Below are 25,892 nucleotides of genomic sequence, written 5' to 3' on the forward strand. Positions count from 1 at the left end.
TATTAAAGCAGATCAGATTTTTTAACTTGTCATATTGAGGTACAAATTTAGGTTCTCTGGTTAGCATTTTAAAGAATATATCCAAATTCTATCATCTGAATTTATCTGTCCTTGCTTTTTTTTTTTTTTTTAGAATGCATAAACTTGTGAAACCTTCTACTGAAAAGAAATATGTGGATCTTACTGTGTCATTTGCCCCAGACACTGATGGAGATGAAGATTTACCCGGACCTCCAGTAAGATACTACTTTAGTTATGACACTGATTAACAGAAGTTGTCTTAAAGTTTCTTCAAGACTGATTTTGGGACGAGATTGCATAATTCAGCAAAGCTAAAGGAAATCATCTCATAACACCATGGATTTCTCTTTGATGAAGCCTTAATGTAAGGGAAATATCCACAGAAAACTACAATGAAGAGTTAAGAAACATTTTCGAGCAGAGTTGTAATATTTTTGGAGCATAGTATACACTTGTCTGGTGCATCATACAAGAATATGGTCGCAAGCAACTTTGAACTGGAATGCCATGTAATAATACTTACCATTAATTTGTATCTTGACCTCTAAATAAAAAGGAAAAACGCTATATATATATATATTCCCTTAACAGGAGAGAAAATATCAAGAGACTGAAAGTTGTAAAAGCAATTTTCTAAATAGTGAATTCTGTTTTATGAATTTTATCTTTGTTATATATTTGAGTCCCATTTGCCTATACAAATATTGCTTGGCAACTTGTTCTTGTTGTGATTAAACTTTGAATTTTACAACAGCTGAAAGAGAAGGGGTGATAGCAGTGGATGAAAGTAGACATCAAGTTCCGCAGTTATAGTTGCCCCTTTGAGCTTTAAACAGAGTTTGTTACATCACTGTCTTTCCCTAAATCAGGGTCTTTATTAATAGCATCAGTGTTGTAAGTTGAAAGTTGATGGCACATATTATCTTGGACTAAATATTAACAGTATTGTATGGATTCTGACTACTTATTTTAGAGAATCCGCTAATGTGAACAGATAAATGCAGCTGATCATTTGATTCTTCTGTCTGCCTTCTGATATGGCTGGTTTATTTATTTGGAACGCTAAACTTTATTGTCATAGTTTGTAAAACCAAGAGATTTTGTAAAGGTAATAGCCCTAGAAATGATAAAATCTAGACATTTAAAACAGTCACTAGCTGAGTCTTGATTATTTCCTTGCAGTCTAATGGAAAAAATACATTTTGGGGGGTATTTTATTTGAAAGGAAAACATTAATTCTATATTCCCGGAAAGTGACAAAAAAAATTTAAGAAACATTTAGGTCTTTATTAATAGAAATCTTCTGTTTCCAAGTTAAAACTATAGCAGATATTCATAAGTAACTGCAAACTCAGTGAATGCATACAGCAAAAGCAATTTGCATATTATAAAACAGTAAATTGTTTTCTTAGAGCTGCTTTTCTGCTTTGCTTTCAGACAATTAGTAGGAAATTTTAAGTTAAAAAATCTCAGTATTAATCCATTTTGGTGTCCTTTATACTCTTGACTAAAGTTTTCTTTAAATTTATTTTAAAATATTTTAAATTACTTTATCAACCAGCTAGCTATGTTGCTTTATCATTTTGTAAAAGTGTCATAACCATAAAAGTGGAAAAATACATGTACATGCATATGTAGAGGATTAATTTGTGTGACTGAAAGATAACCCTCATTGGAAGGTGAGAAGTAGACAGGATGAATCTATAGTAAATCGCCACCTTTGAAAATACTTTTCATTCACTAAATCTTCTCCTGTCATCATGCACATTGCAAATTAAATTGTAAAACTTAAATATTAATATTAATATTGAATGTAGGAATAGCAGTGTTCTGACTTGGAACTGTAGAGGTTAGAAGTAATTAAAGGACTTTTTTTGGTAAGAAGTCTTTTTTTCTACTTTCTCTGTTTTGAGCTATGTAACATAGTCCTCAACTCTGCTCTAATAGTATTTCTATTTGACCTCAATTACGATTTCTTTAGAAGTAAATTTAGAACCTGCTATCAGTTCTTATTTGTAGAGATCAGTGCTTTGGCAAATATAAACAAAATAACAAGGACTATTCATTTTGTGATTAAACTTGAAACCATTTGTCTTTGCTTTTTTTTTTCCCTGTAAATAATGAGTATTGCTGTTAACCTTTTAGTTATGCAAAGCTGGAAAAGCAGGATAAAGTTAATGATACTGTTTTTATCTAATTCATTTCTGTACCATCATGAGATCGCTGTTAGTGATTGAAATATCAGGTGCAAAAGTCAATTTTATACGGTACTAAGTCATTTTTTTACTTATTAAAAATAAATTAAAAAATTTGACGATATTTTGTTACATAATTGACTCTAGAGATTCTGATTTTGCTACTTGTTTTATGTGAATGTTTGTTTTGTGTTGCCCAATTTTGAAACTTTACAACTATGTAGTACAGTAGCTGCAATGTTTGGAGATTATTTCATTGTGCTTTGATCCCTGGGAATTCTACTGTAACAATTGGGATAAGTGATGTGGTCACACATAAAACCGAGAAGGTGTGGTAAGTCTTAATTGGGAATTTCTAAAATCCATGCCTGTTTTAGAGTTCAGGGAGGTTACATTACTGACCTATAAGCTGGTCTAAATCATCTCAGTAGGGTGTGTGTATATTCTTGCTTTTCTATTTTGTCTGTCAAGGCACTCCCTGGTTGTCCAGTGAAAAAGCATGAAACAGTTCAACCAATGTTTATACAGTCTACTATTTTATAATTAGTCAAATGAAGATCCACACACCTAGTGGTCCTCAGGGCCATGCCTGGTGGAGCTCAGGGGCTATATACAGTATGAGGATACAGGCTGGAGCGATAGCACAGGGGGTTGGGGGTTGGGCATTTGCCTTGCATGTGGCTGACTCGGGTTCGATTCTTCCTGCCCTCTCAGAGAACCCAGCAAGCTACCGAGAGTATCCCGTGCGCATGGCAGAGCCTGGCAAGCTCCCTGTGGTGTATTCGATATACCAAAAACAGTAACAAGTCTCACAATGGAGATGTTACTGGTGCCCGCTTGGGCAAATCGATGAACAACTGGAGGACAGTGCTACAGTGCAGTGCTACTGTCTCTCCAGCCCTGACCTTAATACTTTTCAGGGTTTTTTTTATTTTAGTTTTTGTTGTGGATTGTTTTGTTTTTGAATCACACCCAGAAATTATTCCTGGCTCTGCACTGGGGAATTATTTCCAGCGGTGCTTGGGGAACCATATGGGATATCAAGGATCAAGCCCAGGTCTGCCACATGCAGGGCAAACACACCACCCTCTACTACCTCTCCACCCCCAAACCCTAATACTTTAAGCAAAATTTAAAAAAAAAAAAAAAGTTGAGATCTTTGGGATCAGGAGTGATTCATGGGTAATTTACGTGTGTTCTTTTTTCTGTGTCATCACTTCATTTTTTTAAATTAACTATATTCAAAAGGACATGAAATATAAATAGGAAGTTTAAAGAATCATAATGATTACTTGTATAACCAGCTCTCAATAAAATATTAACAGCAGCTCACAAGAACTTCTCATAATAGATAATTCTTAGTCACAACCAGTTTATTTACACATAACGTCTGGCAGTTACCACTACCCTACCTTTTATGATAAACTTGACTTTATTTGTAATGTTACCTAAGCAGTATGGTTTACTTTATGAATCTTTGAACCTTACGTAAATTAAGCCATATTGTGTATTATAGCTGTCGCTGCTTTTATCCTAGGTGGATTCATCTTTGCCTATAGCTATACTGTATTCATAATAGTTGTTTAACTTATCTCAATATTAATACACTGTAGTTTATTCATCACTGTAAACTACTTAGTTGTTAGATATTAAGAAGCATCCCTTTTTATTTTGTTTGTTTTTTTTTTTACTTTAGTTTTTTCTCTTTACCCCAGATCATAAAGACTCTCATGATCATATTACATTGTGAGAGTTGTTTAGGTTTTTCTTTTTTTTAATTGTGTTTTATTTTTATAAAGCTCACAATAATTTATTACATTTAATATTCCAACACCAATCGTGCCACCATTACACCTTTCCACCATTTTGAATGTTTCCGCCATGACCCCCAAAGCCTGCCCCCCCCCCGAAGCATGACCTCAGTAATTTATTTTGTATTGCTTGTTATGAAGAATCCACTAAAAGTGATTCAAAAAAGATTTCTTAAAGGAAAGTGTGTGAAGATTGTTTCGTTTCACCCTGGAAACATTAAGACCTTGTCTTGATGCAGACTATGAGATGTGCGGCCGCACACTCCAGGAATTCCAAAATTTCAAAAATGGTGATATAGCTGAGATTTATTATTTATTTTATTTTTTTACTGGATGGTGACTGGGATCTGGAGGCATCTCTGAGGTGTGTTGCTTTTTTCTGAGGTTTATTTGTGAGTCTGGATCATGACTGTTAATGAGCTTATATGGTGCTAGAGGCAATTCACGAGCATGACTGCCAGGCTACAGGAAGCAGAGGGAGATGGGGGGGGAGATCACCCATTCCCGACTCCATGGGAGCCTGGAGATTTCAGTCACAAGTTCCACATCCTGGGTTTTTCAGCAGATTTTGTGAGAGTTTTAGTGTTCTTTCACATTGAAGTTCTTTACTCATGAAGTATTTTGTATGTGTTGAGAAAGGATCTCATTCCCGTGAAATCTTTGTTTTTCACAAGTCTCATTAGGCATATTTTATATTCGTACATACATATATTTTCTGAGTTTTTAATTCCTTTCTGTCCCTGTGCAGGTATACCATCTCTATTACTATAATCCATAGGGTTTTTTTGCTCTGTTTAGCAAAAGTTCTTCCAACTTTTATTCTGTAAGATATTATTCTTAGCCCTTTGTATTTTCAGTTCTCAGATTTCTACTAGAAATACAAAAATCTGCCGTTTCGAAGTTTCCAATTGTCTTAAATTTCCAAACTTTTGCTTTTGTGAACATGAAAAGCATCATTTACTGTTTCATAATTCCCAGACCCAAAAATCTCTGTCTTGTCTCTTTTTTTCCTTCAGCTACTCTTCTTTGATACCTTGTTTCTTTGTGCATCAGGTTGCCTTGAACTGTATGTTGATGTTATGTTTAAAACATTGCCTATAGGAAAATTCAATGTTCACCTTGATACTTTCATCCTCCACCGATACTTTTTCACATGCACTGCCATGTACTAGAAACACAGTAGGAAAGGATCATTTTGATTCTATTTTAGAGACAAATTTTTCTGGGTTACCTATGTGATTCAGCTGAACTATAGACTCTGTTGGTGTCTGACGAGGGACTTACCTTCTAGCCAGGTCAAAATAATATAAGAAAACAACCCAATAAAAATAATAGATGAAATACTTCAGCAGATACTTTATATTTTGTGAAACAATATTCAAATATTCAACTTTTTTTTTAAGGAAATGCATATGAAAGCCACATAGACAACAAGGAAGATCCCTGAAGTGGTGGAGCAGATGATGTTTATATGGAAGGCCCTGAATTGGATTCCTGACACATTACACCTATACACAGCTAGGAGTAGCCTGCTCGTCCCCAGCACCACCAGGGATTATCCTGGTCCCCTGATGAAACTAGAATTTTTAAACACTCATGTAGCACTACCCTCCCATTGTTCATTGATTTGCTAGAGCGGGCCCAGTAACGTCTCCATCGTGAGACAACTTATTACTGTGTTTGGCATTTCGAATACGTCACAGGGAGTTTACCAGGCTTTGCCATGTGGGCAAGATTGTAAAATCTTATCATGCCGAAGGTTGTATGTTCACGGGCTCACTGGACGGCACTGTTTCACCGCCTGCGTTCAGTGCTCTTGAGCCACTGTGTGTGGCCTGGATCGGAACGGCTGTTGGCCAAGGGCAGACGGAAGAAAAAATGGGGGCCAGGCCGGTCTATATCAATAGTAGTTTATTCCAATCCTCTTCACTCCTGTCTTTCTCTGCCTCCTTCTCTCCTGGGCCCCAGTCTTGGAAGCTCTCTCCTTCTGGCTCTGACTCTGGATCTCTGGAGCCCGAGCTCTCTCACTTCTCACCCCTTTTCCGAGCTTACGTCTTAGTTTATATAGCAGTCCCATAAGGCGGTGACATAAAGGTGGGTTGAATACTGACGAATCAACAAAGAGAGGTAAGACCACTCCTCCAGGAGATTAACTCAAGGATAAAATCTCATCTACAGAGATTACTTCAGATTACTAGGAGATCCATCCAAGGGTGGGATCCCAACAAGGGTGTGTTCTTCCTTCAGTTAGTAATCTACTTAAATAGTTATAATAAATCTACTTCTAATATTTCTAGCAATGTCATTCTGTATGAGCACAGTAAGAGATATAAATTTAGTTTGGTTCTTCCTGAGAACATCTCACTATACATTCCGCAGTCCTCAGGCCAGGTTAATCTTCCTAGCTCCAGCAGGGTCCTAGTCTCATCGTTACTTACTTTTGGATCATGACAGCATTTGTCCATGATCATGCCCTCAACTTATAGTTGAGTATCGTGGCTCTTTGGCCTGGCCCATTTTGATGCCAGGGTAGCTCACTGCTTGCCCTGGGTCCATTCAGTCCCTCGTCGGGACCCTGCTTTTGGGGTGCTAGGAACTAAGGGCACCTGAGTCAAGAAATCAGATGCCCAGGAGTAAATATTATTCGGAATCAATCAACTCCCAAGTTACAAAGCATAATATTAACTGTCTTCCTGTGTCCACACAGAAAGGACATTGCTTACAATACAAGTTCAGTGTTCTTAGATGGGTGTGACCTGACAAACCTAAGCTACCTGAGGAAGGACAAAAGAGTGTTATCCTACAGGCAAGATACTCTCAGTAGCTTGCTGGACTCTCCGAGAGGGGCGGAGGAATCGAACTCAGGTCGGCAGGTTGGCCGCGTGCAAGGCAAACGCCCTACCTGCTGTACTATTGCTCCAGCCCTCAAACACACTGATGTAGAGGTGTAAAATGGTAGGACCAATTTAGAAAATACTTGACCATCTTATGAAGTCAGACAGACCAATTATCTCTAGATACCTTACTAAAGTGAAGACTAAGCACAAAAATATGTTAATAAATATGTAGCTTAATAATTACAAAATGTAAGCACTTTGCAAAAGTTGAATCAGTACTGATACCTTCAAAGGTTAAAATACTAATCAGTTAATAAGTGAGCTAACGGGGCTGGAGCAATAGCACAGCAGGTAGGGCATTTGCTTTGTACATAGCCAACCCGGGTTTGATTCCCAGCATCCCATATGATCCCCTGAGCACCGCCAGGGGTAATTCCTGAGTGCAGAGCCAGGAGTAGATGCTGTGCATCACCAGGTGTGACCCAAAAAAGCAAAAACAAAAAAAAAAGTGAGCTAGTAATACAAACCATGCTTATGTAAATCTAGACACTATGATAAGTAAAAGAAAAGAGTCAAAAGATTTTGTACTGAGATTTTATTTATAAAATATTATGAAAAATCATTCTGGAAAGAGCAAAATTCTAGAACTGAAGGCCAGAGAATGTGGGTGAAAAGTAGAATTGATTACAAAGGAAGAAAAAACTATTTTCTGAGGTAATAGAACGTTTTGTAGCTTGACTGTCAAAATGTTTTGTTAATATTAAATATTAACATTAGCATATTTATTAACATAATTTTAAAGAGAAATGCAGATACAATATTTAAGACATAAACTGAATTATCCTATTCACAGCTTCTGTAATAAGTTTTCTAGTGCATCGGCTTTAACATTATAAATTTCTAGCCCAACAGTATGCAACAACCTTTTTCACCTGCAGTTTGAAAATTTCTAGTGCATGAGTGAGGGCTAATCCCAAAGACTAGAAGAGATTTGTTCTGCTATTCAAGAGCCACTAGCACCAGCTATGTGGATGAGGCCATCTTGGTCTGTCCAGGCCCAGTCAAGCCATAAACTGGTTACTATCATGTCAAGGGCAGCAAGAACGGCCCAGTCAAATCAAATCAAGATTGCTGATGTGAAAAATGCTGATTAAGTAAAATGACTATTGATTTAACCATCATTTTTGGAGATAATTTGCTACCCAGTATTAATTAGTATTTATCATTAAAGTAGTACTAATACTCAAATACTCATATGGATTAATACTAATACTATTTGTGCAAGTATTAGATGACCGACATTCTATTTATCCAGGAGGCAATTTATATTCAATTCCCATCTCTCACTTTTTGTTTTGAGGATGTTCCAGGAAATCCTTTGGTCTCTGAGGAAAAAAGAGGGTGAAAGCATATTAATAGCTTATTCCTTAAGATTTGTATTACATGGTTTTTTTGTCTTTGCAAGTAGTATATTATGATGGCCCTATCTATCTGAGTTCATCTCTTGTGCTATTTTAAGAGAGCTGTCAGAAATGAGAATATAGAAGTCAAAAATGAGACGAAAGGGCCAATAATAATCTTTATAACAGACAAGGGGAAAGAAAGGGGACATTGTGGTTATTGAATGGATTTTGTTATTTCAAAGCCAGAAATTGGATTAACGTGCAGAAGTTAAAGGATGGGATGTTCCTGACTATATTAGAAGAAGAATTCTCACCGAAAGCTAACCAAACAAACTGCTACCTCACAAGTCACTAATTGATAACTACTAGAATTTTCAGGCAAGCTAAGTGTTCACAGATGTTTTCTGTACTGAGTATGCATGTGATTCCTACACAAAGTGAGAAACAGATAATTTCTTAAATTTGGATTGGGCTTGGAGAGATAGTACAGTAGATCAGGTGCTTGCCTTGCATGTATCCAACCTGGGTTCAATTCCCAGCACCCTATCCACCACTAGACGTGACCCCTTAGAACAGCACCAGGAGTAAGTTCTGACCAGTTGGTTGTGCCTACACCACACACACACACACACACACACACACACACACACACACACACACCCACACACATACCCACACCAAAAAAAAATGTTCCTTCCAATTAAGTTTTTAAATTATCACAAGTTTCTTAGCCATGTTTATCTGGATTTTTAAATGCTACCCTAGCCAAAGTTGTTTCCCTTCTAAATTTCTAGGGCCAAAAACTTGTTTTAATTAAATCCAAATAGATTTGAAATACCTTCCCCCCCCCCCACCCCTTTATGGAGGCATTTGGGCCACACCCAGCAGTCCTTGATGTCTGCACCAGGCTCTGCTTGGTGGTCACTCTCAGTCTCTTAGGAAAGCCTGTGCTATTGGCTGTTTACCAGGCAACTGCATTATCTTGTTCACTAGTTCCAGGGTCTAAATTGGATATATCATCTCTTTTTCCAGCTTGTCAATGGCCATAAGTTTCAAGGATTGTTTCAAAGGATGGAAAAAATCACAACCAGACTGCCCTGCCCTGTCTCTGGCCCAAAACTGACAGGCCTCGTTTCATAAGCATGAGAACTGTGCAGCCACAGAGTCCCGTGCACAGTTTAAAGTCTCCTATCACTCTTTGAAATAATTGATAATTTATAAACAAGCCACCCTATGAATTTTGCAGCAAGACTAGACTATAGTTGCACTCAGCTTCTCACTAAGCTTTTGTTTTGTTTTTTGCACTCCTGACTCTGACTGAAATGAAACCTGTTCTCAATTTATCTAATTACCAATTGCCATAATTTGGTGATTTTTTTTAACATTGCTAGGAAATCCAGGCTTTCACACACACACACACACACACACACACACACACACACACACACACCCCTGGGGGAGTAATTAATTCCCCTGTTTTATTTACTTGTTCTATTTGGGAGCTTCACCCCACAGTGCTCAGGAGCTACTCCAGGCATGTGCTCAACCTGTTTGACCCATCTCTGCAGCCCTTCCTGCATTTCAGTTTGTCTGGAGTCTCTAGCATTGTTGATAGACCATACCATTAAATGACTCATTTGGCTTCTATAACTTTCTATTAGTAGGGTTTTCTTCTTTTCTCTGAACTTGTTTGATAAAACCAAGGAAATTTGTGTAACCAAACATTATATGCTTCAGAATATTTATTCTCTAGAATAGGCCCATTAACCATTCATCAGGATATTGATAGTCTCATTTTCACAGTCAGTGGCAAATGATTTGCTGAACTATAGTTCTATCTGGTTAGTATTACAAATCACATACAAGGTTTATTGACTTTTTTTTCTTCCCATAACACAACAAAGTGAAGAACATACCAAAGATTTAATCGGATGAATATATAAATGGTCGTAAATTTCCTCGTGTTTCCTTCACAAAATAATCAATGACACTGAAGAGGTTTGGGAGAGTTATCTGTGTGAAGAGAGAGAGAGAAGGTTAAGTGACACCAGTATAAAGACAGAGTAATAGAAATCTCAACTGAAATTTAATAGAAATAATTGCACATTTTTTGACCTCCAGAAAATCCTTAATATCTCACCTAGATGGCTTACTGAATAGTAAAGGTTTTGCCTATCCCTGAATTTCATTTCTTCTTCATGATCATATCTGAATCCCTGTTCAAGAAGTACCCCTTTTCTACTGAATACATTTTGGTGGACAATAATTAGGGGCCCTACTCTTTCCCAGTTTTCCAGGGGAATGTGACTGAGTTAAGCCCGACAGTGACTTCTTGGAATTTTTTTTTTAATGTTTAATAAATTTTATTTTTTTTGTTTTTGTTTTGTTTTGTTTTTTTTTTCTTTTTTTTTATTCGTGAAAAACCATGAGGCACAGTTATAGGCCCACAAATTCTGCGCTTGGGTTTCAGTTATATATACAATGATCAAGTGCCCATCCCTCCACCAGTGCCCGTCATCCATCCCCACGGGTCCCAGCACCCCCCCCCTCATCCCCCCCGCCGTCCCATCCTGCCTCTGTGGCAGGGTATTCCCCCTTGTTCTCTCTCTCTTCTTTTGGGTACTGTGTTTTGCAAGAGAGGCATTGAGTGGCAATCATGTTTGGTCTATAGACTACTTTCAGCGTGATTCTCCCACCCTGGGAGGGTCCTCACAACACCCTTTATTTGGTGCTCTCTTCTCTATCTGAGCTTCCTTTTCACCTAGAGCCTGTGGCTGGCCTTCCATTCATGGAGCAAAATTCCTGGTACTAATCTCAGCCATTCCTGGGTGTTACTCTCCCTTTTTGTTGCTTTATGTTCCCCAGATGAATGCAATCTTTCTGTGTCTATCCCGCTCTTTCTGACTCATTTCACTTAACATGATACTTTCCATGTAGTACCACTTGTATGTAAATTTCATAACTTCATCTTTTCTAACAGCTACATAGTACTCCATTGTGTAAATGTACCAAAGTTTCTTTAACCAGTCATCTGTTCTTGGGCACTCAGGTTTTTTCCAGATTCTGGCTATTGTAAAGAGTGCTGCAATGAACAAACAATTGCAGATGTCACTTCGACTATACCTTTTTGCCTCTCTGGGATATATTCCCAGGAGTGCTATAGCTGGGTCAAATGGCAGATCAAATTCTAATGCTACCCTAGCCAAAGTTGTTTCCCTTCTAAATTTCTAGGGCCAAAAACTTGTTTTAATTAAATCCAAATAGATTTGAAATACCTTCCCCCCCCACCCCTTTTTGGAGGCATTTGGGCCACACCCAGCAGTGTGAACTTGATGTCTGCACCAGGCTCTGCTTGGTGGTCACTCTCAGTCTCTTAGGAAAGCCTAAGTAGAGGATGGAGGAAGAAGAGAGCACTGTCCTAATCAGATGTGACTTACCACAAGTAGAGGTTTCAGCTTTTCAAAAATGCATGTTTCTCCACTTTCCTTTCATGAAATACCTAGATTAGTATCTGATCTTGCTAAGCAAAAGAAATGCAAAGAGAATTTCTGCTTTTAGGCAAAAAGTGCAACTTAGCATGCTTAACTGCATTCTAGAGGTAGTGTTCACCTTTAGTAGTAAATGGCACTTTTAGTCTCTGTCTCATCAACTAGTTGATGCATGTATGTATTTATCATATTATTTCTGCTCTTATTATGTCCTGGACTGGAGTGATAGCACAGCGAGTAGGGCATTTGCCTTGCACACGGCCGACTCAGGTTCAATTCCCAGCATCCCTTATGGTCCCCCGAGCACCGCCAAGAGTAATTCCTGAGTGCATGAACAAGGAATAACCCCTGTACATCGCCGGGTGTGACCCCAAAAGCAGGGAAAAAAAAGATATTGTAGGAATACTCTGCTTTTTAGATACTGGGGAAATCTGTAACTACTTAGAATCCATGAAGGTTTTGGCTATAGCCTTTCAGCCACTCTACTTCCTGTTTTCTTTAAATAAATCCGTTTTAGCCATAGATTATTTCTGCTTGAAGCCAAAGGACTTTAGAGCTTGAAAATCTAGCATTTTAGTATCTCATCATAATTTACTCAGGATAATTTACTAGATTTAGGATGTAGTTATGTTAGTTACTGCCACCTAAACCTTTTCCTACGAGCAATTGAGTTTAAACTGGGTAAACCCAATTAAACTTGAAGATGACGAAGAATATTCAAAACACATCCTTGGTTGGGGAGTAGGGTTGTGCTATGTGAATGGTATCAGAGCTGTTCAGACCATGGACAAGTAGAAGAGTACCACCTGCAGAGGTACACTCTCCCCGAACCATTTCTTCCCGTATTTGGCTACTTAGATTATTTTTTGACATTCTAATTCTTTCTTTCCTTTATTAGAAGTTTTTTTTAATTTTTTCGCATTAACTCTTTTTTTTTAATGTTAGCTGTTTACGTGTACGATGTCCTAATATCACATCCATCACCAGTGTCAATTTCCCTCCATCAGTGTCCTCAAGTTTCCTTCCAACCCCCCCCCCCCTCCACCCCCCATCTGTCTCCTTGACAGGCACGTTTTTCAGTTTGGTTGTTGTAGTTTGACTCTGATGCTTACAGTGTTGTTGGCTTTGTAGTTTAGATATATACACATATCACATGGCTACATCACCGATATACTCCAGGCTCCTGACCCTACCACTGTTACTGCCCATTCATTTCTTCTATTTTTATGTATTTATTTACTTTTATTTTTTGCTTTTTGGGTCACACCCAGCGATGCACAGGGGTTTCTCCTGGCTCTTCACTCAGAAATTACTCCTGGTGGTGTGCTCGGGGGACCATATGGGGATGCTGGGAGTCAAACCCTGGTTGGCCACGTGCAAGACAAATGCCCTACCAGCTGTGCTATTGCCCCAGCCCCCCATTTATTTCTTCTAACTCACCAAACCCCCATCCTGTTTATTCCCTTTCCTGTCCTCATTTTTATAATCTAGGGTCAAGGGTGATCTCTTATCCCCAAGTAGATTCTTTTCCCTTTTTCACAGATTGCTTAAAAAATTCCAGTTAGGTACAAGCATAAGAACAGAAAGTTCTGAAAAGTGCTTACAGCCAAGTTATAAGTGGAGTGATATGAATCAGCAGCTGCCTTGCTCTTGACAAATGCCCCTAGTGCACTGTTGAGGTTATGATCCAAGCACAAGAAATGCAACCTTGTGGTCTTTTATCATCCCTTCAAGTCTGTTTGATCAAGTCTAAGACTGGAGCAGCAAAGTTGAACTAGAAGCTCAACTTTCGAGAAGCCATATCAATACCTTCATGCTACTTCTGTATCACTTCCCTGGTCCTTCTTACTACCAAGTCTTAAATCAGATTCCGTTAAGGATTCCCGAACAGAGCTCATGTTTAATATATTTTCATTTTCTGAGACTAGTATAAACAGCAGTTTTCCTTTCTGTATAATAGGCATTACCTTTAAAACATTGAGCAAGATGGGAACTGGAGCAATAGTACAGTGGAAAGGGAGGGCATTTGCCTTGCAAGCGACCAACCTGGGTTCTATCCCCAGCATCCCATATGGCCACCCGAGCACCTCAAGAAGTTATTCCTGAGTGCAAAGCCAGGAGTAACCCCTGAGCATCACTGGGTGTGACCCAAAAAGCCGAAAAACAAAAAAAAAAATCATTGAGGATGAAATCAGATGGCATATGTAAAGTACTTAGCTCTGTACCTCACACAATTATCTAGTAGTTAAATTATTAACACCATTGTAAGTCAGTGAGGTGGAAGAGTTACATGCCAGAAAGAAAATCCCTTTGTCACTATTGGTACTGAGTGGGATTTCTGAATTTAAGCTTGGCACATGTTTAAGGACTAGGTATTTGCAAAATGTGCCCCCACCTGAAATAAAAACAGAAATACTTGGAATAGGAGGATGAAAAGTAAATGCTTAAGAAAAATCCTTCTCCTTAAAGCAGTAATAGCCAAGAAGATAGGCAGAGAAAAAGTGGGAATAATTTTCAACAGATAATCTTACTCTCTCCGCCTGCCTGCTCTTGCATCTCAGTTCTTACCCAGGTTGCTGCCACCTGGGCTCCTTGAATGACTGTTTTTCCTTTTTCATTAGCACAAGATTCGTAGGCAAGAAGCCTGCTTCCCAACCTTGCCTATGTATCATATAAGATACGAGTGGGAAGAAGCAAGAAAAAAATCAACAACAAGCATTCACTACTTACAGGTTTTTCCAATTCGATAGTGTAGCTTTTCCCTGAACTCATCACTTTGTAGTGCTTGATTCTTGGCGTACTAGAAATGAAGAAAGAAAAAGATAATTTCCATTTGATCATACAGTTGGGTAAAATTAAATTAAGGTGCATATAAAATACCACCTGCATAGCAAACTTAATGTTCCCATGATTGTATGTTGTCCCAGCTGCCCTCCCAACACACAAATACACAAATTAGTTGCTTTTTCCCCCTACTTTACCAGTTTTCTGTCTCTGTTGGAAGTAGGGAACCTATACACTTAGGTCTATAGGAACCCTGGGTCACTAAGTGGGTGAAAGTGAAGAAAAAATATAATAAAATAAAAAACTGAAAACTTTCAGGCAGAAATTAATATCTAGTTTTTTGTTTGTTTGTTTGTTGCTTTTTGGATCACAGCCGGCGATGCACAGGGGTTACTCCTGGCTCTGCACTCAGGAGTTACTCCTGGCGGTACTCAGAGGACCATATGGGATGCTGGGAATCGAACCCGGCTCGACCATGTGCAAGTAAACACCCTACCTGCTGTGCTATCACTCGAGCCCCTCTAATTTTTTCTAATGACAACAAAGTAGACAACATAAATTTTATGTGGGCATTCACAAATCTAATATATATTCTCTATATTAAATAAGAAAACTACATATTACCCCTGTTTTTGTCCAATCGTCCTGCTAGCTCATAAACCACAGCTTGGATATCAACTCATTTAGAGATGTGGAAAAAATATTGAGTAGTGGGAATGTAAGTATAGCAGATGAATTTTAATGTCTTTCTCTTTTATAGTGTTATAGCACTCTGAATTAGTACTGTAACATGGTAATTTGACTGTGAATTGTGTAAGTACAAGAAACACATGCACCTCAATTTTTATTGTTATTATTTTATTATTGCCATTATTTTGGGTCACTCCTATTGGTGCTCAGAGCTTCCTGACTGTGCTCAGGGCTCACCCCCATCAGGGCTTTGGGCAGCAGGGGACTGAATCCAGGTCAGAGGTGTGCAAAGCAAGTGCACTACTTGTATACTGCCACTCTGGCCCATAAAATTTAATTTAATTTTTACTAACAGCAGAAGTCAGTCTCCATGCCACTTAGCTTTAAACATTAGGATTGTCTCGAATTCACTTGATTTATGTGGCAAAAGTGTTTAAATAAAGACTTACAATGCTGAAAGGTTAACAGCACTGTGCTGACTTTTTTTTTTTTTTTGAAAAGCCAAGTAATTTGACATGTTGAACACAGTGGCTATCTTAACCAACATCGGTTAAACTGCCAGAGGGCCTTTTTCATCACTTATCTCTTCATTTCCAGGTCACATTTCCCTAGCACTGAACTATACTTCTATTCAAAGGGCTCTCTGCTGGTCCACCACCTTATCCAAATTTTCTCTATATTAGCATGTTATCCTGTCTCAGAGTAGCTTGAAAACAGCTAATAAAGTCATTGTAATAGCTTATTCTAAAACTTTACTTTAAAAACACAGGACAAAACCTAAGCAACCCTTTCCATCTAAAAGAAAAAGGAAGAAATGTAATTAATACCGAATGTTCAGAAACCTACAGGTAAGGGAAACATCTCTGGACAGAGGCAGTTTCACAAACACCCTCCTTGGGGTGACAGGTTCTATTTTCATCATTTCCCCGACCATAAACAACCTTATGAGTATGCAGTTACTTTTGAAAACTCCTGCACATTCAAATTAAATGTCTGTAATACAATGAAATAAATATTGGAAGACAGAAATCTTGAAGGGCATGTCTTTTTAAATAGAAAGATCAATGTTCAAATTCCTATGAGACAAAGATTGCAGTGCCTTTCATGAAACATTCTGAATATTTGAGAAGTCCTTATTACAGTGCCTGGCACAAACTTTCAATAATAACTATTTTTTAGTAATTTGTGCACATGCTTAAATAATAATAAGGAAGGAATCTCCCTTGATCGTGGCGGGCCGTCCTCTTCAGGCGATGTTGGACTCGGCTAACCCGTATTTGTGGAAATGGTTTGCCCACACATTTATTCTCTCAGGCCTGCACGGCAGAGCCTGGCAAGCTCCCCATGACGTATCCGATATGCCAAACACAGTAACAAGTCTCATGACGGAGACGTTACTGGGCCCGCTCGAGCAAATGAGCTTAAGTAATTTAAGCACTTAATGCTTTCTGTGAATCTTACCTTCTTCATTTGCAAAATATAAAGCCAAAGAGAGTACAATAGTATACACTTTGCGTGCAGAAGACCCAAGTTTGATTCCCAGCAATGTATGATCCCCTGCCAGCCCCTCTTCTGTTCATCATGCCAGCAGCTACCCCCAAGCACAGAACTAGTAGTAGTCATAATCACCTCAAGATGTGGCCCCAAACAAAAATAAAAACATGAGAAATATTGTCTGTTTGCATTGTTCCTAACTTTCAACAGAGCACCCGGCATGGTAACCTGTAAGCGGGGCAATGACTGTGTCAGTAATAGTCATCACCATCATCACCATCATCACCATCATCATCATCATCATCATCATCATCATCATCATCATCACTATTGTCAACATTCATGGTAAAGCAGGGAAAGAAAGTTGGCAATCATAACGGGGTCTGTAGGAACTTTTGACTAATGAACTAAGTTCTAAAGCAAAAAATAGGTAACAAAAACAACTAGTCACCACGCCTTTCACGCTTATATTTAACATTTGTTTTTTTATTTCATATTTGGTTGTTTTTACAAAGGAATAAAGAGAAAAGGGGAATCTATAAAAGTGTTCTATTGAGGTTTTCTGATTATGACCTCAAAAAAGTAGTAAACTGCCATTGGGGTGAGGGTAATACACACTCCCGTAATAAACAATAAATATTATTATGTAAGTAAATATTTTTGCTAGCTTCTGACCCCAATATTTACAAAACAATGTGTTTGGGGATAAATATTTTCTACAGACTCCTTGTCTAACGACTTTACAAAGCATTTACAGCACTAACTTGAAATGTAGCCATAACAGTTTCAATAAAACCGAAGTAAGCTATAAAGTCACACATCACTGGACTGGGTAAAGGAGAATAATCATTCACCTCAAGAGGAGTCACTTGTATTTTGGCAATGAAAGGGCTTTTGTTTCTTCCTGGGAACTATAATATTCCCTCCCACAGCTGACTGATTAACAGATGGAGATCATTTTACTTTCAAGATTGCTTTATAAATAACCTTTTAAGCTAGTGTTTTGCCAGACACAAATTATCTGACTTTCATGACTGAACTTTTCTCCTACAACCTGTAAGAGAATGCATTGGTTTTGTGGGTTAAGCAGGTGTTTCCTAGACTTCTCACAAAGTCTAGACTTCTGACAAAGTCAAAACAGGCTTCTGACCAAAGCCTTTCAACAAGCTTTATAAACCCCAATTCCGCGAGCTAACATTCAAATATTCTCTATAAATGATACCCTTTAAATTTAAGTGGTCTCAAGCACAGATAGTATTCATGCAGTATAGAAGACCTGTTTTGAGGCATTAGAAAACATATAACAATTCATACCATCATAGAAAAGGTGCATAAAAATGCGTTCAGTAACAAGTAAATATTTCCTTAGTCACTTCCAGGCATAAACTATTTTTCAAAATCTAAATAAGCTGACTTACTGCAACAACTTCAGGCTGCTCCAGTGGGCTATTCTACCTCCTTGCTTTCTAAATATGACTTTGGGAGCAAGGGGGATTACATTTTAGATTTTATCCCATTAAATATCAGATTATTCACATAATGTAGAAGAATAGCACAGGATTCATGCACGAATGCATTCAACATTCAATCCAACCTAGAAAAGGACGTTCTGAATAAAAAATTAAAAATTAGATCACTCTCTTGTGTGATCTAATTTGCTTTCAAGCAGTTAGATTCAGTGTTGTATTAGAAGATCTGGAAATTAAATTTTCACTGCATAAACTCATTTTAAAAGTGACAGTAAAGTTTAAAAATATTCTATTTTTTGGTGACACTCAAGTTCCTGGGCTAGAGCAATAGCACAGCAGGTAGGGTGCTTGCCTTGCACGTGGCTGACCTGGGTTTGATTCCTCCACCCCTCTCGGAGAGCCCAGCAAGCTACCGAGAGTATCTCGCCTGCACAGCAAAGCCTGGCAAGCTACCGGTGATGTATTCAATATGTCAAAAACAATAACAACAAGTCTCACTATTTGTTGTGAGACATTACTGGTGCCTGCTCGAGCAAATAGATGAACAATGGGAGGACAGTGGTACAGTGCAGTGCTACTCAAGTTCCTAAACCCTGAAAAGACACAATATTTTTATACCAGATACATTTAATAGAAAAATCTGTTTTTCTCTGAAGAATTTTTCCAAATGCAATTGACATTTGGTGGCAGTCATAATTTCTACTTCACTTGGGTTTGTTTCAAGATAACCAACTAAATTCTAAATTGATTATCACATTTTATCTACTAGTTGAAAAGTCATAACTCCAAACATTAGCATTCACTTAACAGAAAAACATCATGAAATCACAAGAAGGTTTAGATGACTTAGAGAGATCAGTCTTCTCTGGAATCTTATTTTCTATCACTTTCTCTTTGGCCATTCTTCAGTATTAGTGACCTTTATATTTCTTGAACAAACTAAGCCTTCTCTTTCCTCTTGATTTATATACCTGCTATCTAGGTTGTTCTGGTGCAAATATTGATAAATTCTGTGTCTATCCCGTTCTTTCTGACTCATTTCACTTAACATGATACTTTCCATGTAGTACCACTAAAATTTGTAAGTCTATAACTGTACCTCATGGTGTTTCACTAATAAAAAAAATAATAATAAAGGGTTGAAATTAAAAATCAAAAAAGTACATTTTTAAAAAATTTTTTTCTTTTTTTTAATTTTTATTAGTGAGACACCATGAGGTACAGTTGTAGACTTACAAATTTTGTGCTGAGTTTCAATTATACAACGATCAAATACCCATCCCTTCACCAGTGCCCATTTCCCACCACCACGGATCCCAGAAAAAAGTACATTTTTGTGTATTTATCCTGTGTCTCCTTACAAAAATGAAATTTTTTAAAGCAAGGATGTTGCTTTCTTAACAACTGTGTCTGCAATAACTAGAACAATACTAGGTCAACAGTAGTTGCTTGACAGATATTTGTTGAAATTAACAAATAAACAAACTATTCAGAGTTAAATTGCTTATTCTTCTTCCCTACTTGAAAATATTAGCATTGGCTCAATCTTTAGCATTGCTCATAAACATTCTATCTGTTCTTTTGTTCATATAGTTAATCCCATCAAATTGCTAGCATTTCTTGTGCTTTCTAAAGTAGGGTGATACTGTTACTAATTCTACATGATTTTAATTAAACATACTCTGTCTCCTGTCTGATAGTGATGGAGTAGTTTTTACTGTCGCTGCCAGGCCTCAGAATCATGTTTCCCAAGGAAGGGTTCTTCTCCAGCATCTCAGTTGCTTCTTTTCGGGAGACTGAATAAAAGCATCTACAGAGGAGAGATTAAAAGGGAAAATGTGGGACTGAAGTGATAGTACAGCGGGTAGGGCATTTGCCTTGCATGCAGCCGACCTGGATTCAATCCCGGCATTCCTGATGGTCCCCCAAGCACCATGAGGAGTAATTCCTGAGTGCAGAGTCAGGAGTAACCCCTGAGCATTGCTGGGTGTGACCTCAAAAGAAAATAAAAGGTGTTCTTTAACTAGTAAATTTCATTACTTGAAAAATGTTTAAAGAACTTTAAAGAATTACTCGATGACCATAAAATTCCAGTTTTATCAGGTCAGGGATTTAGTATGGGAGTTAGATTTAATCAAGCAGGTTGTGTCCTTGACACCATGTAGTCCCCAGAGCACTGATGGGTGCAGCCCTCAAGGCCCTGAGTACCCTCAGGTGTTCCCTAAGGGTCCCCAAACTCCTAGACCTGGAGGACACAAACAGTTTTTCTTCTTTGAGTTCTTGCATTGAACACTTGTCCAAGTATCCAAAGTGGACCCCAGTTCACCTGGGCACTATTTAGTATCCCTCCTACCCTCGTTTTCCAGCCGTATTCTTACAATCACATTATTATTGTGTACTGTTATTACAAGTATGTGCTACAACTACGCTTATGCCTCTTTCCCCAATCCCTTCAATGCCTCTAACCAAAAGGGACTTGAAAAATATACTACTGCCACTAAAATCTAACATAAGAATCTTCAGTCTTGAGTTATAAATAATACTTGTTTTTTCCTTTGAAGGGGCAGAAGGAGGTATCCCAAGCAGCATTCACCTGTTGATTCTTAATCAGCCAGGATGGTTGCTGGATGCTAGGGCATGAGGATGCAGTGCTCCTCCAGGGATGCTGCTCAGGCAATGCTACAGGGATCAGAGATGTGGTGTCAGAGATCAAACTGGTGCTAGGTGCATGTGTAGCATGTGCTTTGATTTCCCATACTATCTCTCAGACTCTTGACTGCTTTCTCTTAAGAAATACAACACATCTCTATCTATGCTTTTCTTATATGGTTCATGTTTTAAACAATTGATACTTAAATGAATCTAAGCTCACTCTTTTCGAATAACACAGCACTGATGGCATGGTTGGTCTTAATGTGTGCCAAAAGTGTAATACAGGCGATCTTATTTTCATAGTATTATAGTAGCCAATGAGCTATATAGCTTTAAAAATGTAGCAAGATATGCTATCTACCAAAATATTACAGTCAGTATCAGAGTGAGGAGATGAGAAATCATTTCAACCTTCCTATTTATCTATAGAACATAAGTATATATTCTTTGTTCTATTGAGAAAAAGAAGCAATCTGTGTGATTTTTAAACTGTTGCTTCACCAGATGCCACTGCTCCAGCTAACAATGATGGTGGACAGGTTTTAGAGACTGTGGTACAAGTGGAATGTACATTACAACCTGCTATCAGAAATATAGAAGCAAACATTATTGACAAGGTTCTAAGGGGCTGAAAGAGCTTATAATCTTTGTCACACTTTCAACAATGTAAGAAAAAATAAATATAAAAAACCACTGAATTCAGCATGTGCTGTACCTCTTCATTTTTCTATGAACCTCCCTTACGTACACAGGGGCTGCTCAAAGCCCAAAGACTGAACTGATCGACCATAAAATTAGGGAAAATATTCAGGTATTTAAAATTCTCTGGGTATAATTTTCAAATAGAAAAGCAGCCAATCATATGGTTGCATGGTGAAAAAACCATCTTTTCCTCCCCTCTTGACAGCAGTTTTTATTTAGTTTGAGCTTTGGAAAGAACAGCTACTTAAGTCAAAATGTGTGGGTGGAGGGGATTTCCTGTGTGGTAATAGAGTTGGCTTAAATCTGCATTTCACATTTTGTTAATCATGATATGGGAGAGGAAACATGTGGCATGCATTTTGAAATAAATCGCTGCCTATCTATGAGACAGCTTCTTGTCCCTGGTTTCATAAGGTTAGTGACTAGCCCCTTGATAATTAGAAATTAATATTTACAATTCAATAAACTAGAGATTTTAAGTACTCACACTGGCATAGGGCTCAATACATCCACATAATCTTCAATTGGTTGCTTCTCATTTTTCAGAGATGTACTTGACCACTCTGTCCCAATCCTCCTTTTCTTCTCTCTCTCTAGGACTTCATGAAGTCTAATTACTTGTCCAGGAAGGAGAGACACATTTTGGGGAACTGCCAACTGAAATCAATTAATGTAGAAGGCAAAGAAAAAAAAACAGCAAAAAGGAGTGATTTTAGCAAGTAATTTTAATTTAGTGAATGAATTCCTTCTGGTCCTAAAGCCCTTTGTTTACCTGAGAAATATGGATGGGTAGAATCACAAATAGAGGATTGGGTGTAGGGTGGGTGTCTAAAACAGCTTCAAAACTAACTAGTAATGTAATACTTTGCGGCTGAAAGAAAAAGATAAAATCTTAAAGTTCACTGCAACTTGGAAGGAAGTGGAGGCTATCATGCTAGGCAAAATAAGTCATAAAGAGGGACAAATACCAGGTGATTTCACTCATCTATGATAAAGAGAAACAAAACAATGGAATAGACAGTATCAAGTGACAATAAACCATTGGCCTTGGATTACAAACAGAACACCAAACTGGAGGGAGCTGGTTGTGGGGAATGAGAGGTGAACTAGAAGCAACAGAAAATTCTGGAAATTTTGGTGATAGCAAGGTGCAGTAACTACATCAAAACTGTAGACACTATTGTAAACATGGTACCTAAACTACAATAATAAAACAAAATTAGGGTCCAGAGCAACAGTATGGGGTTGAGGTGCTTGCTTTGTATTAAACTGACCCTCACTCTCCTCTGCACCTCTGAGCACTGCTGTGAGTGACCCCTGAGCACAAAGCAGAAGTTTCCCCTGAACACCACCAGGTGTGGCCCCAAACAAAACAAAATATGTTATTTTTTTTTTAATTTTAGAAAGCTAATCAAAATCAGTACCATGTGCTGAAACTCCTAAGAAATGGCTCCGCAACAAAATATACCCATCTTACACTACAAGATAATTCAAGTAACAACAAACCTCATTTGTCTTCTCACTGACAGGAAGTTCCCAGAACACCTGCAAGAAGCCTAGCTCTATTGGTAGCCTAGAATGAGCACAGCCAACTGTGTGCAACATGGTACTGGGATGGAGCCATTCATCAAAGAATCAGCATCACAGGGCTGTATTTCTGTAATTATAAGTGGATTACAGACTTACATTCACACATTATGATTCTGTTCTCTGCCTATTAGAATATTTTTTAAAACCATTTCAAGTACTGTCTTTGAAATTGAGTGACTTCCTATGCTGATATGGCCATGAGTATGTTGATAAATGTTAATGGTAAACAACGTTTCTTAATTCAGTTCATTTACAAGCACCACCTGAATTCTTTAATTGAATGTAGGATAACATTGGTTTGTCCTTTCGGCCTTGCCACAGGGAGCTTAAGTTTATTGGGTTACTCACATCATTGTGCTCCCATTTCTCTGTGTTTATTTGAAGCCACTTTCTTTGTGCTCTGCTTCCCCAACCAGTCAATCACCTTTACCTCCCAATCAGACTCTGTTAACCTGTAAATATTGCTTTTCTCTTCTCCTTAAGTTCTTTGCATAGTTAATTCAGAGCAATGTCCTTTTTGTAAAGACACAGGAAGACAGTTAATGCTATATGCATTTGTAACTTGGGAGTTAGTGGACTCCGAAAGGTATTCACTCTGAGGCATCTGTTCTCTTGACTTAAGCCTCCCTCAATTGCCCTTAATTCCTAGAACCCATAAAACAGGGTCCTGACAAGGGACTGGATGAACCCAGGGCAAGCTGTGAACTACCCTGGCATCAAAATGGGCCAGACTGAAGCACCGTAATGCTTAACTATAAGTTAAGAGAATGGTCATGGACAAATTCTGTCATGATCCAAAATGTAACAACTAGATTAGGACTCTGCTAGGGTTAGGGAAGATTAATCTGGCCTGAGCACTGTAGTCTGAGATCTATAGCAAGATGTCCCCAGGAGAGCCACCCTACGAGCTTAATGTATCTCTTACTGTGTCCATACAAAGTAACTAATATTAAGAAGTAGACTTAACATATTAATCATTGGACTAAGGAAAGGAAGAAATCCCTAAGTGGCCTTTCGCCCTTGAGCGGAGGGCTTTCATATATTGATTGTGCTACTGAACCTGGGTCTGGTTGCTATCCCCAATGCGGGGAGTTGGTGAGAGACTAGAGAGAGACCAAGGCAGTGAGTGGGAGGGTGGAGAGATGAACGAGAGAGAAAGGAGACGGGAATGAGAGGCACAGTGAGACTAGAATGAGGGGCTTAGTGAGATTGGAGCAGGTGTATGGGGAGAATGGAATAAACCGCAACTGATCACCAACTAGCCCGACCCTCATTTCCTCCTTCATCCGCCCATGGCACTAGCCATCCTGGGTGGGGAAGTGGCCCGAGACCACTGAACACAGGTGACGAGAGAGAGACACACAGATTTCTAGTCATCTATGTGATTACATACTTGAGTCTAGTATTTCTCAAATTCCTATTAAGGTTCTGTGCTCAGGGATCATTCCTGACAGTGCTCAGGGAACCACATGCAATACAAGCCTGGTGCCCATGATGTACTATGGCTCCAGCCCTAAAGTGGCTTCATTTAAAATAATAACTATCTTGCTACAACAGTTCACTATAGGTGTAGCTCTTAGTATTTGCAGCAGGTAAATTGACACAAAGTTATGTAGATATGCATACCTTCATTATGTTAAGGTTCAGGAAACAAATGTTTCAAGATGATATAATTCTGATGGTCTCAAGGGGTGCAAGAGTTACTACAGTGGGTAAGGTACTTGCCTTGAGTGTGGCTGACCCTGTTCAAGCTTAATGGCTCAATATAATCTCTCAGCACCACCACGAGTAATCCCTTAACCCACTGTCAGGGTAAACCAAACTCGAGGCATAGCTAGTATGGCCCAACCACCAAAATAATAAAAATTCTGGTTGTTTCTCCTATTATATTGCCTGTGTTATTCATAAAATTATCTCATTTAATTTTTATTAATATATAGTAAATGACTGGGAAAGGAATTGTATAAAAGTATTTTAGAAGCTGCTCTAAAGGCTACAAATATTGGAATTTGCAAAAGAAAACTATCAAAATGATAAAAATAAAAGTGATCTCTGTGGGAACTTTATTTTTACAGCTAGCATGTTACATTGTATTGTTTCTTCCTAACAATTATCACAATATGAAATTATTTTGACCTACTTACTTGCTTGCTTTCTTTTCATCTACCTGATAAAAGTAGAGATTTCATGAGTAAATTTAAGGATTTATATATGTATTTTTCAAGTGCTGGACCTTCAACCCCTTTACTCTGCATGGCTCATAGTAAGTATTCAGCAAATATCTTCAAATTAATTAATCCAATCAAAAGTAATATCCTACCTACCTCTGTAACTGTGAGAATAAAGCCTCTCCATTCTTCCCCACTTTCTGTGTTCTCTGTCTAAAGAGGAAGACAAAAAAACAAACACAAAAAAGAAAACACAAATTATGAATGCTAGTACGTTTATCAGTTTCAAATGACTTTAGAATTTCATGTGGTTGCTTTCTAAACTTAAAATTATGAAAGCCATCAAGACCAAGCAAGAGTGACACTTCCTCTATTAAACGTGTTATTTTAAACGTATTGTAGGGGCAGGAGATACAGAAGAGGGGGTTAAGATGTTTTGCATGTGGCTGACGTGGGTTCCATCCCAGGCACTGCAAATTGTCCTGGTAGGGCCAGGAAAAAGCCCTGAGTGTAACCAAAAAAAAAAAAAAAAAAGAGTAAAAGTAAAAGCTTGAAAGTATTATAGTTTCTAAAGCAAACTGAAATCAG

At 38.2% G+C, this 25,892-nt stretch overlaps 2 protein-coding genes across 3 annotated transcripts in view; one reads left to right on the forward strand and one right to left on the reverse strand.

Annotated features, from left to right (window-relative positions):
• Nucleotides 1-2,061, forward strand: part of UBA6 (ubiquitin like modifier activating enzyme 6) — a 76,376-nt gene extending 74,315 nt beyond the window's left edge. Inside the window, exon 33 of the mRNA XM_056111301.1 lies at nucleotides 134-2,061. Within this exon, the coding sequence (XP_055967276.1) occupies nucleotides 134-269 (136 nt within the window). The 3' untranslated portion in view covers nucleotides 270-2,061. The remainder of the gene's footprint in view (nucleotides 1-133) is intronic.
• Nucleotides 2,062-7,450: 5,389 nt separating this feature from the next.
• The window catches only part of STAP1 (signal transducing adaptor family member 1), a 43,644-nt gene continuing 25,202 nt past the window's right edge, over nucleotides 7,451-25,892 (reverse strand). Inside the window, exons 4-9 of one of the 2 annotated variants that reach the window (XM_056111433.1) lie at nucleotides 25,461-25,517; nucleotides 22,034-22,203; nucleotides 19,874-20,002; nucleotides 14,486-14,555; nucleotides 10,184-10,280; nucleotides 7,451-8,249 (exon numbers count right to left, since the gene is read on the reverse strand). In XM_056111433.1, coding sequence (XP_055967408.1) covers nucleotides 10,191-10,280; nucleotides 14,486-14,555; nucleotides 19,874-20,002; nucleotides 22,034-22,203; nucleotides 25,461-25,517 — 516 coding nt within the window. In that variant the 3' untranslated portion in view covers nucleotides 7,451-8,249; nucleotides 10,184-10,190. The remainder of the gene's footprint in view (nucleotides 8,250-10,183; nucleotides 10,281-14,485; nucleotides 14,556-19,873; nucleotides 20,003-22,033; nucleotides 22,204-25,460; nucleotides 25,518-25,892) is intronic. The other variant, XM_056111434.1, reaches the window with a different exon arrangement.

This window comes from Sorex fumeus, unplaced genomic scaffold, assembly GCF_029834395.1.
Source record: "Sorex fumeus unplaced genomic scaffold, SorFum_2.1 ptg000013l, whole genome shotgun sequence".
Lineage (NCBI taxonomy): Eukaryota > Metazoa > Chordata > Mammalia > Eulipotyphla > Soricidae > Sorex > Sorex fumeus.